The 15,752-nt window shown below is 47.4% G+C and overlaps 1 protein-coding gene across 2 annotated transcripts in view; it reads left to right on the forward strand.

The window, feature by feature from the left end:
- Positions 1 to 15,752, forward strand: part of SLC9A8 (solute carrier family 9 member A8) — a 61,211-nt gene that overhangs the window by 40,179 nt on the left and 5,280 nt on the right. For both annotated transcript variants that reach the window (XM_077335594.1, XM_077335595.1), the window contains 5 exons: positions 5,281 to 5,386; positions 10,063 to 10,179; positions 12,007 to 12,089; positions 14,626 to 14,737; positions 15,140 to 15,360. In XM_077335594.1, coding sequence (XP_077191709.1) covers positions 5,281 to 5,386; positions 10,063 to 10,179; positions 12,007 to 12,089; positions 14,626 to 14,737; positions 15,140 to 15,360 — 639 coding nt within the window. The remainder of the gene's footprint in view (positions 1 to 5,280; positions 5,387 to 10,062; positions 10,180 to 12,006; positions 12,090 to 14,625; positions 14,738 to 15,139; positions 15,361 to 15,752) is intronic.

Consider the following 15,752-nt stretch of genomic DNA (forward strand, 5'->3'; position numbering starts at 1 on the left):
CCCTACAGCGGACACCCTGTGAGGCAGGTGGGGTAGAGAGAACTCAGTCTAAGAGAACTGTGACTGGCCCACTGTCACCCAGCTGTTACCAGAAACCCCCCCACACACACATGTCTAGCAGTGGGGAATTGCTTTGCACGAGGTTTGGTAATGTAGCGAAATGGATCATTTGCCAATGTAGTTATAGTAAAATAATAACTTTATTGGATGGAAAATAACAAAATGGAATAAGCAAATCTATCTAGCACGCTAGCATTCGAGTGGATAGGAAAATAAAGGGGGAAGAGTGTTGCAGTAGGTATATTTGCCAGTCCTGGAGGACAGAGAGGCAGAGGGCAACACAATCCACCAACAGTGTGAAGAATGTTCTGAATGGATTCAAATCAGATGACACTTTGGCTTGGCAGAGCCAGAGTTTTTATAGGTTTTTTGGGGAGAGGGGGGTGTTTTGAGATTGTGATAGGGCATAGTGGGCATATGATGGAATTTTCCATGGGTAGGAAGTTGTGAAATGGCCAACCAGGTCTGGAGATGGCATTAATGGGTCTACACAAAAGAAACCATCATGTCAGTCTATCTATGGGGGGGGGGGGGGAGTGATTTTCCCTGGCATTGGCCAAGAGTAAGTCATGGAACAAAGGAGATTACCTAGGAGCCCTTAGGTAAACACAATTCTGCTGGTCATTGAATCAGCAATACAGTGGGGTGGCGGGGGGGTGGTGGTGGAGAGGAGCACAGTGTTTTTCATGTCATTCAGACCTGTGGCTGAGAAAAAGATGGAGTCTGGCCCTGCAGGGTCTTGGCCTGGCTTGGACACAAGCCTAGACTGTTGAGGGTGCTACTGGTTGTTGGGAACAGTATGCCATACTGTAGGGGAGGGTCTTGCCATACGTAACACAGCTGGCGGTATGTGGAAGGAGGCTTCTGTCTGAAGGTGTTCATTAGGTGGCTGTTCCTTAAACAGGAGGTGAGGACGTTGCCGATTGCACAGACATCAGGTTTCAGCGTCAGGAAGCATGGCCGACATGGGATTTCATAACTCAGGGTGGGATCCAGAAAAGCAGAAAAGAAAATGGACATTTTTTAAAAAGTTTAAAGTAAAACCACCCAAAGCTGCCTTTACTCCTGTAGCGCTGGACAGGACTTCGGTTAGGGCAGGATCAGAACTGAAAATTGCTGTGACAGTTGAGCCATAGGATTGCCAACTTTCGCACTCGACTGAATATTAATATAGTGATGATATCATGGTACCAGTCAGTGCTGGAAACTGGTCTAAATTACTGCTTCTTAATTTTTTTATTTCCTAAGGGGCAGTGGCTATGTCCTATTTGATCCAATAACCCTGCCTGCAACCTGATCTTTTTTTACCCCCCCCCCAAGCCAAGCTTTACCACATTAAGTTTGCCTAAATACTTTTCCATTTAATGGCTGCTACAATTTGTGAATTTGGGCTTTGCACCGAGTCTAAAATCAGCGTCTCTTCCTCGTTGTCTTTGTTCATTTATTTTTGTTCACATTCAGTCTGGAGAAGAGGTTCTAATGAAATTGGAGCCCAGTTGGCCCTAATAATCATGCTGCCCTCCTGGGGTGTGGGGGTGTGGGTCTGCGTGTGAATGTGTTTGGATTCCTGTTAATGGCTTTTCATGCCATGAAGCAAATTGCATTGTGATGGTTGCTTCTGTTTGGTGAGCCATTACGTACAGAGCAGCTGCCTGGAGCAGCTGTAGCGGAGATTGTATTTCGAGTGGCACCCATGCTGCTTGGTGCTTGGCCAAAGCAGGCCTTAGAATGGAAAAGCGCAGACAACGAGATCTCAAAGTTTGATAAGCAATTTGGGTATACTGAATATAATATGCTGTCAGGTTTCAGTCAACTTATGGCGGCTCCGTAGGGTTATCAAGGCAAGAGACTAACTGGGGTGGATTGCTGATGCCTTCCTCTGCAAAGTGACCCTAGACTTCCTTGGTGTCTCCCATCCAAGTACTAAAGAGGGTCAACCCTGCTTAGTTCGCAAGAAGGGGCAAGCCTGGGCAACTAGTCCAGGGTATAATGGAAGGAATGCAGTTTTTTTTTGGGGGGGGGGAGATGCCACCTCATCCTTTCTGCACTTATTGAGAGTGAATTCATTCTCACTATTTTCTGGGGGCTATCAGCCCAAAATGTCACTTGAGCCAGGGTTGAAGCTAGTGTGCTTTTCCTCTGCCCCCACCCCCACAAGGATTGACAGTTTAGATCAGGGGTAGTCAAACTGCGGCCCTCCAGATGTCCATGGACTACAATTCCCAGAAGCCCCTGCCAGCATTCGCTGGCAGGGGGCTCCTGGGAATTGTGGTCCATGGACATCTGGAGGGCCGCAGTTTGACTACCCCTGGTTTAGATAGAAGACGCATACCGAGCCCATTCGAGCCTCAGCATCTCTAATGCTGAAACAATTTGGCTACTGTGCCTGGAGTCTTTTATTCCGATTACAGGAAGCCTCCATCATTAAGTAACTGGAGTTTGTGGATTTGTTCTCTGGCTGGCTATGAGAAAGGGCATCGATATGAAACAGCAAAAGATCTGAACTAATGCACTATAATGTCAACTACTGAGAGAAGGACCTCAATGAATTTCTTGTTTCTGTGTTCAGTCTTGAGGCAAAATGAATAGGTTGAGTTCACCTCTTCTGAAAGTTGTGTCTAATGAGGAACAGGTACAGGGTTACATCAAAACAATTCTTTCATGCAGTCTCTCCCAATCCAGCCCCAACCTCTGGCCTGGGTGGCTTCTATCCATGCAAGTCCCACTGCTTTTTAAATGATCTTTCCCCCTCCTTCTGCCAGCAGAAAGCCATCAAAGATTAATCCTGGATCCTTTGTGCCTATCAATATAGTCAAAATGATACCTTTCTCCTGCAAAGTTCAGCCAAAGGAAGATTGACTGTTTTTACAGTTGTGTTTATTTATTTGGATTCCCTTGCTGATATTGCTTTTTGAATATGGGAAGCAGTGGCTGATAACAAACTGGCTCAGTGATTCAGGATCCGTAGCAGAAACCTCACTGGCAAATCTTAGAACTGATTTGTCCACCCTTCCCCATCAAGTCAGACTATTACTTGATCTCAGTATTGTCCTTTGACTGGCAGCAGCTCTGCAGGGACCTGGGGGGGGGGGAGGTCTTCCCTTCCCCCTGTTGATGCCCTGGAGATGCCAGTAACCAAATGCAAGAACCCATGCCTGTGGGGCTACTAGTCCACTCTGTCCTTCGTTCTCCAGGGCGTTCTTGTAAGAACCCTGGCCGCTCAATTCTGGACCAGTTGCGGTTTCTGGAGTAAGAATAAGGGTAGGTCCACATAGAGCAAGTTACAGAAATCCAGTCTAGAGATGACCGTTACATGGATAATAGTGACTAGGTGTTCCAGAGTCAAGTAGGCGCTAGTAGTTTGTCTTGGCGAAGGTGGAAGGAGGAAGCATCAAGGATCACACCCAGATTCCTGGCAGAGGGAACAGCAGAGCGTTGAACCCAGGCCAGGCAGGGGAAGTACACTGAGCATCAGTTTTTAAGTGCAATGCCCCAGGGAAGTTACAATGTCTTTTTCCCCCCTTTTCAGTATTTGATTAAGTGTTGTAACTCAAATAAAAACATTGTGCTGTAATTAATTTGTTAAGTCTTCAAGATGCCAAAAGATTACTTGGCCATATTTAGTTGCTTCAGAAGTTTGGGGCCAGCATTTGGCAAGGCTGGTTTTAAGATGCGCACAAACCTGTGCACATTGCAGGAGTGATACAGTGGCCCTCAGTCTGCACAAGCATTTTGTACACTGTTGGCTCAGAAACAAACACCAGATGGAGGAAGTCTTGGGGAAACTCCTTGTATGGCTTCCTTTGGCTGAAACCCTTCTATTCAGACTCATTCAGCAACCTGCCTATAAGTGGTTTAAACCAGGGGTCATCAACCCCCGGTCCTCGGCCCGCGGGCAGGCCGCAAAGGCCACGGTACCGGGCCGCCGCCAGCCACGCCTGCCTTCCCCCGCCGGCAGCAAGAAGGAAGGGAAGAGGCAGGCGCAGCCGCTGGCATGGCGGTGACGCGAACGCGCGCTGTTGCCGCGCATGCGCGTTAGTGCCCCCCTAGTGGCAAAAACGCGCACACGCAGTTGCCGCACATGCGCGTTAGCGCCACCTGGTGGCAAAAACACGCATGCGCGGCAATTGTGTGTGCGCGTTTTCGCAGCACCCGGGCCGTCGGCTCTTCCCTCACTCCGGAGGCAGTCCCTGACCTGAGAAAGGTTGGGGACCGCTAGTTTAAACCACAATCCTTGCCTTGAAACCCGGGCTCCAATCCTCTGGGCTTAAGCCCCATTGAAGATAGGGAGATTTAGGAAGTGCTGCTGCGCATAGCATTGCAACCCAAGTGATACCCAGAGTCTAACTGAAGAGGTTCAGAGAAGGGTTACAGGCTAAGTTAACAGTGCTGTAGAGCTATGGTTGCTGTCGTCACCTAATTATCTGGAGGATTCCTGTTTGAAGAGGGGACCCCATCCTTTCCTTTAGAGCTACAGCGTATTCCTAAACAGTTCTACACCCATTGACCTCAGTGGACTTAGAAGGGTATAGCTCTTGTTAGTTCTTTTTGACATTTCCTGTAACATTGAACTTCTTTGCATGGGGAAATGGGCACCTGTAATTTCCCCTAAAATAGTATGGCTTAAAAGACAGGACAGGAGGGCTGTAGCACAGTTGTAGAGCATTCGCTTGGCGTGCAGAAGGTGCCAGGTTCCATGCCCGGCATCTCCAGTTAAAAGGGAGCAGGTGTGATGAAAGACCCCTGCTTGAGACCCTAGAAAACCAGCACCATTCTGAGTAGACAAGACTGACCTTAGTGGATTGGTGGGCTGGTTCAGTAGAAGGCAGCTTTGTGTGCGAGAAAAATAAAAGCATTCTGTACCATGTATCATTCTTCTGGCTATGTAAGGCTGATGGGTCATGGACACAGGATCGATTAATTGTTTGCATATTTGTGCTCTGCTTTCCCCCCCAGATGGGACCGAACTTGTCCCTCCATTTTGTACTCATAGAAACAACCCTGTTGGATGGGTCAGGCGGAGAGAGTGACTGGCCTGGGGTCACCCAGTGAGCACCCAAAACAGAGTGGGGATTTGAACGTGGCTCTCCCAGGTTCAAGTTCCATACTCTTAACCAGTACAACATACCAGGACCGCTGGGTCATCTCTCTCCACCCTGTTTTTAACAAGCTCTTGCTTCTTTGCCTTCCTTGTATTTTGCTTAACCATTTGATATCGACGTGTTAAAGCATATTGATTTGCGGAAAACTCCCTCCCTGGAGTTTGGGATGATGATCATCTTTGCTTATCTCCCGTACGGTCTCTCAGAAGGCATTTCTCTCTCAGGTAAGCTATGAAAAGAGTAAGCCAAAAGATAACGTTGCGTTTGTGTGCCACAGCACTGCAGCGTCTTCAGCCGTTCCGGCACGTTTCTTGCCTAGAACTTTATGCAAGAGTCGTAAGCTCTTGCTGCTAAATCTAGCTGTCCTGCTAAATCTAGCTCTGCTCCCCTCTCTGTGACTCTCAAACCAAGGTGCCTTTTTAGAAGTTGCTTGGGCTGTGGCAACATTTCTCTGGGATAGATGGTTTCAGGGTCACCTGGTAGCCCTGCCCAGGGTTCCCAGGTAGAAAATAACACCCCACCCAGTACAGTAACACAATACGTCCCTTAAGGCTTAAGCCACTTTCCATCCACAGATTTGAAGAGGGAATATTGGGGCAGGGGGGAGGGTATTGAGATCACAGGTACGGAGAATGGTGGCCGACATTGGGTCAGCTGTTACCATTAACCATGTCTGATCAGGTCTTGTTTATTGATTGGCCCAACATATAACAAAGTGGCTGTTCTTGGTGGATCTTGTGTGCCTTAAAAGGAACAAAAGAGTGCTGAAGTGAGCTTTTAAAGTCAGGACCAGCACTCACATGACCATTAGCGTAACCTGAATGAGCCGAGTTTTAAACAGACCCCACATTATGACATCCAGAGGGAGCCGTGCGAAGCTCCACTGCAACTCTGACCTGTTCAGTAAAGTAGCGGCTTGCTTGGTACAATCTTGTTATGAGTAATGCTGACTTGGCAACACTAAGGTGATGGCATTTCAATACCAAAAAGGGTCAGTCCTGAGGATCTGAAAAATTCTCCCCTTTTCCTTCTGCAAAAGAGTTCCCACCACTTATTGGGAATAAGGGATCCTTTCTATCTAAGCCTGCCTCTCACCAGTCCCCAGTGTCAGTGCTTGAAATTCAATTTTGCTTGAATGTTCCGAGGTTTGATATCCTCTCCCTTCCTGGTGTTAACTACAGCTGTCCATCCAGGCCGGTTCCAGCGGAAAGCAGCTCTCTTGGTGGCTAGTTCCATTCCGGAACTATTTGGACACACCAATTAGAATGGATTTTCAACCTCTCCTCTTGCCCTCAAAAAATCATTAACAAATTCTTGTCCCCTTTTTTTTTGGGGGGGGGGGCAGCTTGCATAACAGTTGCATCTGCACAGAAAACTGCAAAACTATGGAACTATGAATAATTAGAGCTTTTGGTGTCCGTTCACTGATTTAATGAAGGCTTGATGAAGAGTTAGGAATTGCTTTGTAAAAACGGCACCGTTACGTAACTCTGAATATTTTTTTTTTACAAACCAGCCAAGGCTTTTTGGCATTTTCGAGGTTTGCTGAGCCTGTCAGTTACTATCAGATCAATGTTTGTTTTCAGATTATGCAAATGCCTGGCCATTTCCCCTTATTCTTTGTGTCACGTAAGAATGTTTTCCCGCTTGTCATGCCGCAGACTTGTACTTCACAGTGAATATATCCACGGGGCTTGGCAAAAGGCGGAGGAGATCGGGGCTCTCATGCATGGGCTCACTCTCGGGATGCTATATGCAGTCATTTCAGCACTGAAGTAGCTTGGTCCCTTTCCTAGAGCCCTGGGTTCTGGTGCATGGCGAGCTTGAACCAGTAGGTTTGAGCCTGAAGTTTTCACCGCATGCTGAAATAGCAGTCTACTTTCCAGCTTAGAAGAAGAGTTGGTTCTTATATGCCGCTTTTCTCTACCCGAAGGAGGCTCAAAGCGGCTTACAGTCACCTTCCCATTCCTCTCCCCACAACAGACATCCTGTGAGGGAGGTGGGGTTGAGAGAGCCCTGATAATCCTGCTCGGTCAGAACAGCTTTATCAGAGCTGTGGGTGAGTCCAAGGTCACCCAGCTGGCTGCATGTGGGGGAGTGCAGAATCGAACCCGGCATGCCAGATTAGAAGTCCGCACTCCTAACCACTACACCAAACTCACTTACCTTTTGAAATTCAGGGAGCATCAAAGAGGCCACAGTTTGTGGTTGAATGCCACAGTTTTAGTTTATCACAACCTGGTCTTTCTTGGGGGCATCCCCATCTACGTTCTAACCACGGCTGAACCTGCTTAGCTTCTGATGAACTTTGGCTAGTCTGGGCAGTTCAGACTACTAGAAGTCCTGCCTGCCAAGAACTGCACACATACTGTCTCAGCCTTATAATCCATTTACAGAGCAGGCTAGTTTTATTCATTCCTAGATTACAGATTGGGCGGGAGGCTAAGAAGCTAGTTTTCAGGTCTGACAGTAGAATCATAGAGTTGGAAGGAACCTCATGGGTCATCTAGTCCAACCCCCTGCACTATGCAGGACACTCACATCCCAATTGCTCATCTACTGTAACCTGCCACACCCTTGAGCCATCACAGAATCAGTCTCTCCGTCAGATGGCTATCCAGCCTCTGTTTAAAAATGTCCAAAGATGGAGAACCCACCACCTCCCGAGGAAGCCTGTTCCACTGAGAAACTGCTCAAAGTGTCAGGAACTTCTTCCGGATGTTTAGATGGAATTTCTGTTGAATTAATTTCAGCCCATTCATTCTGGTCTGTCCCTCTGGGGCAAGAGAGAACAATTCTGCTCCATTCTCCATATTGGCACCCTTTTAAATACTTGAAGATGGTTATCAGATCCCCTCTCAGTTGTCTCCTCTCTAGGTTAAGCAGACCAAGCTCCCCCAACCTTTCTTCATATGTCTTGGTCTCCAAACTCCTCACAGTGTATTGCATCTGGTGTTTTGAAGCAGCCACTCCCTGCTCATGCACTCAGCCAGTCTGATAATAACAACAACAATAGCAATAATACATTTAATTTACATACCGCCCTCCCTGGCGGCTCAGGGTAGTTTACAGCAACAATCGGAACAACGAAAGCCCATTAACTTTAAATAAATATTAATAAAACCATAAACACTTTGACAACAACCATAACAAATGCTTCTGACTCTGTTCGGGATTGCGCTGTTAGTGTAAATCCACTGGAGTCTGCGTTACCACTCAGGACTGAGCACGGGTCTCACAGCGAGATGGATGGGGCCGCTTATAGCATTGGCAAAGAACAGGCCACCCTGTTCCTGACAACAGGCCAAAGACTTACGAGCACTATTTTTCATACGTAGACTGTCATTACGCTCTTCTTGAGGGCTTCCCAAGAACAAAAGGGTGGGGGGGGGAGCTTTGTGTGCCCTCTTAAGAGCATTTATGCTTTTTTAACTGTGTGATTAGATACAGTGCACTGATTCCACAGGGAAGGCCCACCTCACTGGCCCCATCAGCATGGCTGCCGCATCCATAAGGTGAAAAAAAACCCTCCTAATCCTTTCATAAAGGTAAAGGTATCCCCTGTGCAAGCACCAGGTCACGTCTGACCCTTGGGTTTATGCCCTCTAGCGTTTTCATGGCGGACTCAATACGGGGTGGTTTGCCAGTGCCTTCCCCAGTCATTACCGTTTACCCCCCAGCAAGCTGGGTACTCATTTTACAGATCTTGGAAGGATGGAAGGCTGAGTCAACCTTGAGACGGCTGCTGGGATTGAACTCCCAGCCTCATGGGCAGACAGCTTCAGACAGCATTTCTGCTGCCTTACAACCCTGCGCCACAAGAGGCTCTGCCGCATCCATAATGCATGACAAAACAGCATCTCCTGCATGACTGGGGTGTCATCTTTGCTTGTCGGTCTTCGTGCTTCCGAAATGGTTTTCCAAGGAGAACATTGTGGATGATAAAAAGAAATCCACTTTTGTGTGAATGCAAATTCAGCACTGGTTGCTGTGCCCTGATCTGTTTCAGGCGCAGTCGTGAGTGCTGAATTCTGGAGGAACCATCCCCCCCCCCCCATATTAAAGTCCAAAGTCTGATCCCTGTTCCTTTGAATGCAGCCTTGCCTTTTTTACAATCACGTCAGAGCACAGCCGGAAGCACAGATGATACGTTTTTTCCCAGCCTGGAGTGGCTTTCGGTCATTTATTGAGTCTTTCCTCGTAAAAGCAGGGAGATGTGGATTAGATTGAACTTGTCTGGAAGCCTGGTGTAAAACCTTGTAGGAACACCAATGCAAATACAATACACCTACATAACCGAGAGCCCGCCCCCCCCCATACATGTGATTGCCAGGGACAAGCACTAAACATGTGGACACTCCCCAGGTCTGAAGTAAATAAGGGCACTCTTGAATACACAGACGCCTCCTGTTGCCTTTTGTTGTTGTTGAAGTTATGGAAGACTCAAATTTGACCATTCAAATTCCTGTAGATAGCAGTGCATTTATTTAGCAGTGCAGTTCTAAGCAGACTTCTGAGCCCCTTGAATTGAAGATACCCCGTAAGGTATCCTGTTAGCCAGCAAGATTTATGTCCCTGTAATAATGCAACCAGGAGCCTGGTAAATCAGTCTAGATCAGTCTCACCAGAGTCTGGAAGCTAAGCAGGGCTGGCCATCATTAGTTCTTGCATGGGAGCCGGCCGAGATGAGCATTGGCAAACCGCCAGTGCTCATCTCTTGCCTTGAAAGGCCAACGGTCCTGGGTTGCTTTGAGTCAGTGGCAACACAATTACTTGTTAATAAGGGAACCACTCAAGCTGAATCACACCTTGATTTGCTTTCTGAGAGGTGAAAGTTTGCTAATGAGCAATACTTGTAAAATGATGCATAGATACGTGAAGCATTGCGTTGTTTCTCCAGGTATCATGGCGATCTTGTTCTCTGGCATCGTAATGTCTCACTACACCCACCACAACCTTTCTCCAGTGACACAGATCCTGATGCAGCAGACTCTGAGAACTGTCGCGTTCATGTGCGGTACGTGCCACCTTCCTCTCGATTTCTTCCCAGTTATTCGTATTCCTTGCATGTTAGGCAATGTGGGGTGGTGGTCAGAGGGCCAGATTAGGCCTGGGGAGACCCGGGCTGAATCTCACCTGGGGTCATTCAAACTCTGTCAGCGCGGCTATAAGGACAGAACGGGGGAGAGAAGAAATCATGTCCTCTGTCCTCATATAAGCTCCAATAGCTGCACATGGAGGGTAGTCGTGGATTGGTGGTTCACACACCTGAGAAAGCCTGCTGTAAAGTTTGTAAACAGTGGCAGCCCCACAGAGGGCATTGCAGTAATCAAACCTGAATGGAATTTAGAGCATGGATAACTGTGGTCAGATGATACCTATCAGGATAGACCTGCAACTGGGGTTGCCAACCTGTAGGCGGGGCGTGAAGATCTGGAATTCTGATTCATCTCCAACCTGCAGAGATCAGTTCCCCTGAAGGACATGACTGCTTAGGAGGATGGACTCTACGACATTGTAGCTTGCTGAGGTCCCTCCCCAAGATCCAGCCCTAATGCTCCAGGAATTTCCCAGCCCGGGATTGGCAACCCCACCTGCCCCTGGCAGTGAGTTGTCTTAAAGGCACCACATGCCACAGATGCGACCCAAGCCTCTGTCCATAGGTGCCGTTCTAACCGTGCCCTCAAATGGCAAAGCCCACACTGTGTATGTGCTCAACTCTTTCAGCACAGGCTGGCTCTTCAGTTTTGAACGTTCCTTGGGTCATTTCAGGTGCCTTTCAACTGCAGGGCGAAACTGGAGTGTAATCTGGCCTGTGGGCTCATCTCTCCTACACATTCCTGAGAACAGACTTACAAATATGGAGTCTGCCAAACAGTCTAAAGTCACCTTTACTGACAAACAGCATAGAACGTGCAGTAAATCTTCTCTCTCCCTCATCCTCCAGCCTCCGGCTGAGTCTTGCCACAAGATTGATAACAAAATAGATCTCTCTGACTTCTTTTCCCTCTGCTGGCTATTTTTAGATGCAAGAAACTCAACGTGCCTTCATTTCTGTTCACAACTTTCAGATATTGAGAAAGTATTTGCTGTGTGTGGGGGAGGACGGACCATTAGAAGGAAGCGAGGTGGCCTAACTCCCAGGATGCAGTCATTTCTTAGACTGGAGTCTCAGTTTCTCAATTTAGGAACAGTTGCCTTGTTCTTAGGAGCAGGAAGACTGAGATTTTTTCAATAAAGACCCATTGAGAGCAAAATGTAGCTGGCCTTCCCTTAAAATCTGCAGTAGTCAGTGTGAGTGCCAGATCCAGGTTGGGAAACTCCTGGAGCTTTGGGGTTGGAGCCTGGGAGGGAGAGTGGGATACAACACCATAGAGTCCACCCTCTAAAGCAGGGGTGACCATGGAGTACAGTTACACAAGCCCCTGCCATCGTGGTGCTGGCTCATGGGAATTGTACGCCATGGACATCTGGAGAACTACAGATTGACCACACCTGCACTAAAGCATTGATCCCCCCCCCCCAGGCGAACTGTAGTCTGGAGATGAGGTGTAATTCCAGGGCATCCCCTGGTCCCACCTGGAGGCTAGCATCCCTACTCCAAGAGGAGCCCCTCTCCTGCCCCCCACAAAACAAGATTACACCCAAAAAGTTGTTTCAAAAACCCTCATTGATTTATGCAGCTGCACGCATATGAAGCGGTTTTTAAATTCCCTGTGCTGTTTGATTAGGCAAATGTGCCCAGAATTAATATACCAAAGTGGAAGAGAGGTCATATGCATGCTTCTGAATTGGCCACCCTTCTCCTGTTTGACTCCTTTTATCCATGTGTTCTTTCTTTCAGAAACGTGCGTTTTTGCTTTTTTGGGCCTGTCGATTTTTAGCTTTCCTCACAAGTTTGAAATGTCCTTTGTCATCTGGTGCATAGTAGGTATTTATTAGTTATTTGCACTCAGTGATTCCCCCCCCTTCCCAGATGTGTTTTGTTTTCTAGATGGCCTTTTCTAGGGCCTCCAGTCTTTTTTTGCAAAGTGGCCCATGCTTATCTCTCAATGTTAGTACTCTCGTGAGTTGAAGCTAACCATATCAGCCTGCCTTACGCTGTTGCAACAACTGCTGAGCCAATGAATGAACAAAAAGGAATCTTCTGGCATCTTAAAGACTAATATATTTCTCCAGCAGTAGAACTGAAGAAGTGAGCAGTAACTCACAGAAGCTCATCCCCTGCCACAAATTTGGTTAGTCTAAGATGCTACTGGACTCTTCCTCTTTTCTACAGCTACAGACACAGCTACCTATCTTGATCCATCTAGATTGATGACTAATAACTCACAGCAGTTTTGTAACACCCACCGAAGCTTCATTATAATAGGAGGGGCTACAGCTCAGTGGTAGAGCATCTATTTGTCATGAGTTCAATCCGCAGATGTTATGAAAGGCCTCCACTGGGTCCTTGGGGAAATGCTGCCAGTCTGAGTAGACAGTGCTAGCCTTGATAGATCAATGGTCAGATTTAGTGTAAGGCCCTTCAAGGCTGATTGTAAAAAGCACCAAGAGGACCTCTACAAACTGAATGAGCGGGCGACAGTGTGGCAAATGACGTTCAATGTTTGTAAACGTAAGGTGATGTACATTGGGACAAAAAGTCTCACATTTGAAGTATACTTCAAATATGGGGGCTGAACGTTTCGAGGCCGAGAGCAAAGAAGATCTCGAGGTCATAGTGGACAGCTCAATGAAAGTGTCAACCCAGTGTGCTACGGTGGTGAAGTAGGCATTGGGGATTATTAGGAAAGTGATTGAGAATAAAACTGATAGTATAATGCCCCTGCATAGATCTGTGAGGTGGCCTCATTTGGAATACTATGTACAGTTATGTTTACCAACTCTCCAAATGGACATTGCAGAGCTGGCAGAAGTGTACAGGAGGACAACCAAGATAATTAGGGAGTCGGAGCACCTTCTCTATGAAGGCTTTTCAGTTTAGAAAATTGACGAGTAAAGGGGGACGTGATGGATCTTTATGAAATTATGCACGGGGAGGTAGAAAGTATTGACAAAGAGGACTTTTTGTCCCTATAAAATACGAGGGCATCCAATGAAGCTGAAGGGCTGGAGGTTCAGAATAGACAAAAGAAAATACTACTTTCCAGAGAGAGATTAAAATGTGGAACCCGCTGCCAAAGGATGTTGAGATGGTCCCAAGAATAAACAGCATTAAAAGGGAATTAGATCGATTCACGGAGGATAAATCTATCAGTGGGGACTGAGGGGAAGGTCCACATTCTGAGCCAGCCAACCTTTGAATCCCAGTGCCAAGAGGCAGCATCAGGAGATGGTCTCAGCCTCTGTCCTGTTGTTGTCCCTCCAGAGGAACTGGCTGGCCACTGTGTAAGACAGGATGCTAGAATAGAGAGATCACTGGTCTGATCCAGCAGGGCTCTTCTTGTGTTTTTATGAAGGCCTCAGCCTCCATGCCCTGTTGTTGTCCCTCCAGAGGAACTGGTGGGCCACTGTGTGAGACAGGATGCTGGACTAGATGGGTCACTGTTCTGATCCAGCAGCGCTCTTCTTGTGTTCTTCTGTGTTCAGTACTGCAGCTTGCACAAATATTTACGTATTTCTGTTTAATCCTTTAATAATACTGGGCATATCTTTCTTTTATTAAGGGGGTGGGTGGGATTAGCTTCAGTTTTCATGGAAAGATCTGACTCACTCACCTTGGACTTGCTTGCTGTCTTCTTCACTGAGATCAGGGAAACCTCGAGGGGAGATTGCTTTATAACCAAGAAGAGTGCTTTCCCTTGAGAGGCAGCTCCTCCTCGCCTCTTAGCTGCTCCACCCCGGGGAGCTATTAAGTTGAAATGGACTGTCCCTGGGCATCCCCTGCGGGAGCAAGATCTCCTTTCCTGTTAACCCTCAGGCTTTTAATGAATGCCAACTTGGCCTTAAATTATTTAATGCTGCTTGCTTCTTAATCAGAAAGTGCCTGGTGAATATATGCAGCTTGTGCCCATAACTTTTGGAGCTCTCTGATATGTTTTGTATTTGTTTATACGCTTTGTTTTTGATCCTCCTCTTCTTCCAAGGAGCCCAGAGCAGTGTGCTTGGTTTTCCCTTTGTTCCAGGGTGGCTAAACAGTGCATGTCTGGATATCCATGGACTACAGTTAAGATGAGCCCCTGCCATGCTAATTGCTCATGGTAATTGTAGTCCATGGATATCTGGAGAGCCACAGTTTGGCCACCCCTGCCTGAATCTGTTTTGCCCTCACAACAACCTGGCGAGGTAGGCTGGGCAGAGAGAATGATCCTCCTGAGGTCACCCACCAAGCCACTGTAGCGGACCGGGGGGTTTCAACCTTGGCCTTTTGAATCCTAGCACCATACTGCAGTATTGCTCCACCCCAGCCCTCTGTAATTCTCCCTCCCATCCTGCAGCTAACGTTCCTTTCTCTTGACAGGTACTTGTGCTGTTTGGCAGAGCTGTCAATATTTTCCCACTCTCCTACTTGCTCAATTTCTTCCGCGATCACAAGATCACCCCCAAAATGATGTTCATCATGTGGTTTAGCGGTAAGGATTCATTTATGTATAATGTGTGGTTGCTGTGAGGCTTGCAGCCATAGCCTAGGCCTAACTTTAAAGTATTCATTCATTTACAATATTTATATATTGCTTTTCTGTCAAATGCTCCAAAGTGTTTAATAAGGGGGAAATATTGAAGCCTTGTCAGTCGGCAAAGATGCTGAAGAGTTTCTTCAAGCTTCCTGGAGCTAGATTCAAGTCCAGAAGCACTTTAAAAAGACCAAAAGGGCATAGAGTCTTTGAACCGCAAAGCTCTTTTCGCTAGTATCTGATCAAAAACTTTACATCCTGGTTGGCTGGGCTTTTTTTTTTTTAAAGATGCTGCTGGATTTGAATCTTGCTTTTTCTCCTACAGACCAAAGCATTTCCTGACTTTCTTCCCCCCCTCAGGCTTACGCGGGGCAATCCCCTATGCCCTGAGCCTCCACTTGGGCTTGGAACCGATTGAAAAGCGGCAGCTGATTGGCACCACCACAATCATCATTGTTTTGTTCACCATTTTGCTGCTGGGCGGAGGGACCATGCCCTTAATCAGGCTGATCGATATCGAAGACTCCAAAGCCCGTCGGAGGAACAAGAAGGACATTAACCTCAGCAAGACGGAAAAAATGGTTAGCTCCCTCTCCCCACCCCACCCCCCTTTAGCAAATTGATTCGTAGCTTTCAGATGCTCTGTGGCTGCCTGCCGAAGAATACGGGAATTGAGACAGGAGGAGGAGGAGGACGTGGGCCAGAGATTCGTGAGGCTCCTGAATATTCCTCTCTGCGCCCAGATCTTTTGCCTTCTCCTTAATCTGTTGCAGCCTGTCGGAGCGGGCTTTCAGCATTCCAGTGATAAATGCAGCACAATCGAATGACAAGCCAGCCGCCTTTTGGAAATGAAATAAGCTTGCCATTGAAATGCAGATGTCGATGCCAGCCCGATGGGGCTGAGTCACATATAAGCGGCTGACGATAACATATCGAGAGTGAGTCACCCGTCACTCAGAGAGGTCAGGCTGCG

Source organism: Paroedura picta, chromosome 4 (genome assembly GCF_049243985.1).
Source record: "Paroedura picta isolate Pp20150507F chromosome 4, Ppicta_v3.0, whole genome shotgun sequence".
Lineage (NCBI taxonomy): Eukaryota > Metazoa > Chordata > Lepidosauria > Squamata > Gekkonidae > Paroedura > Paroedura picta.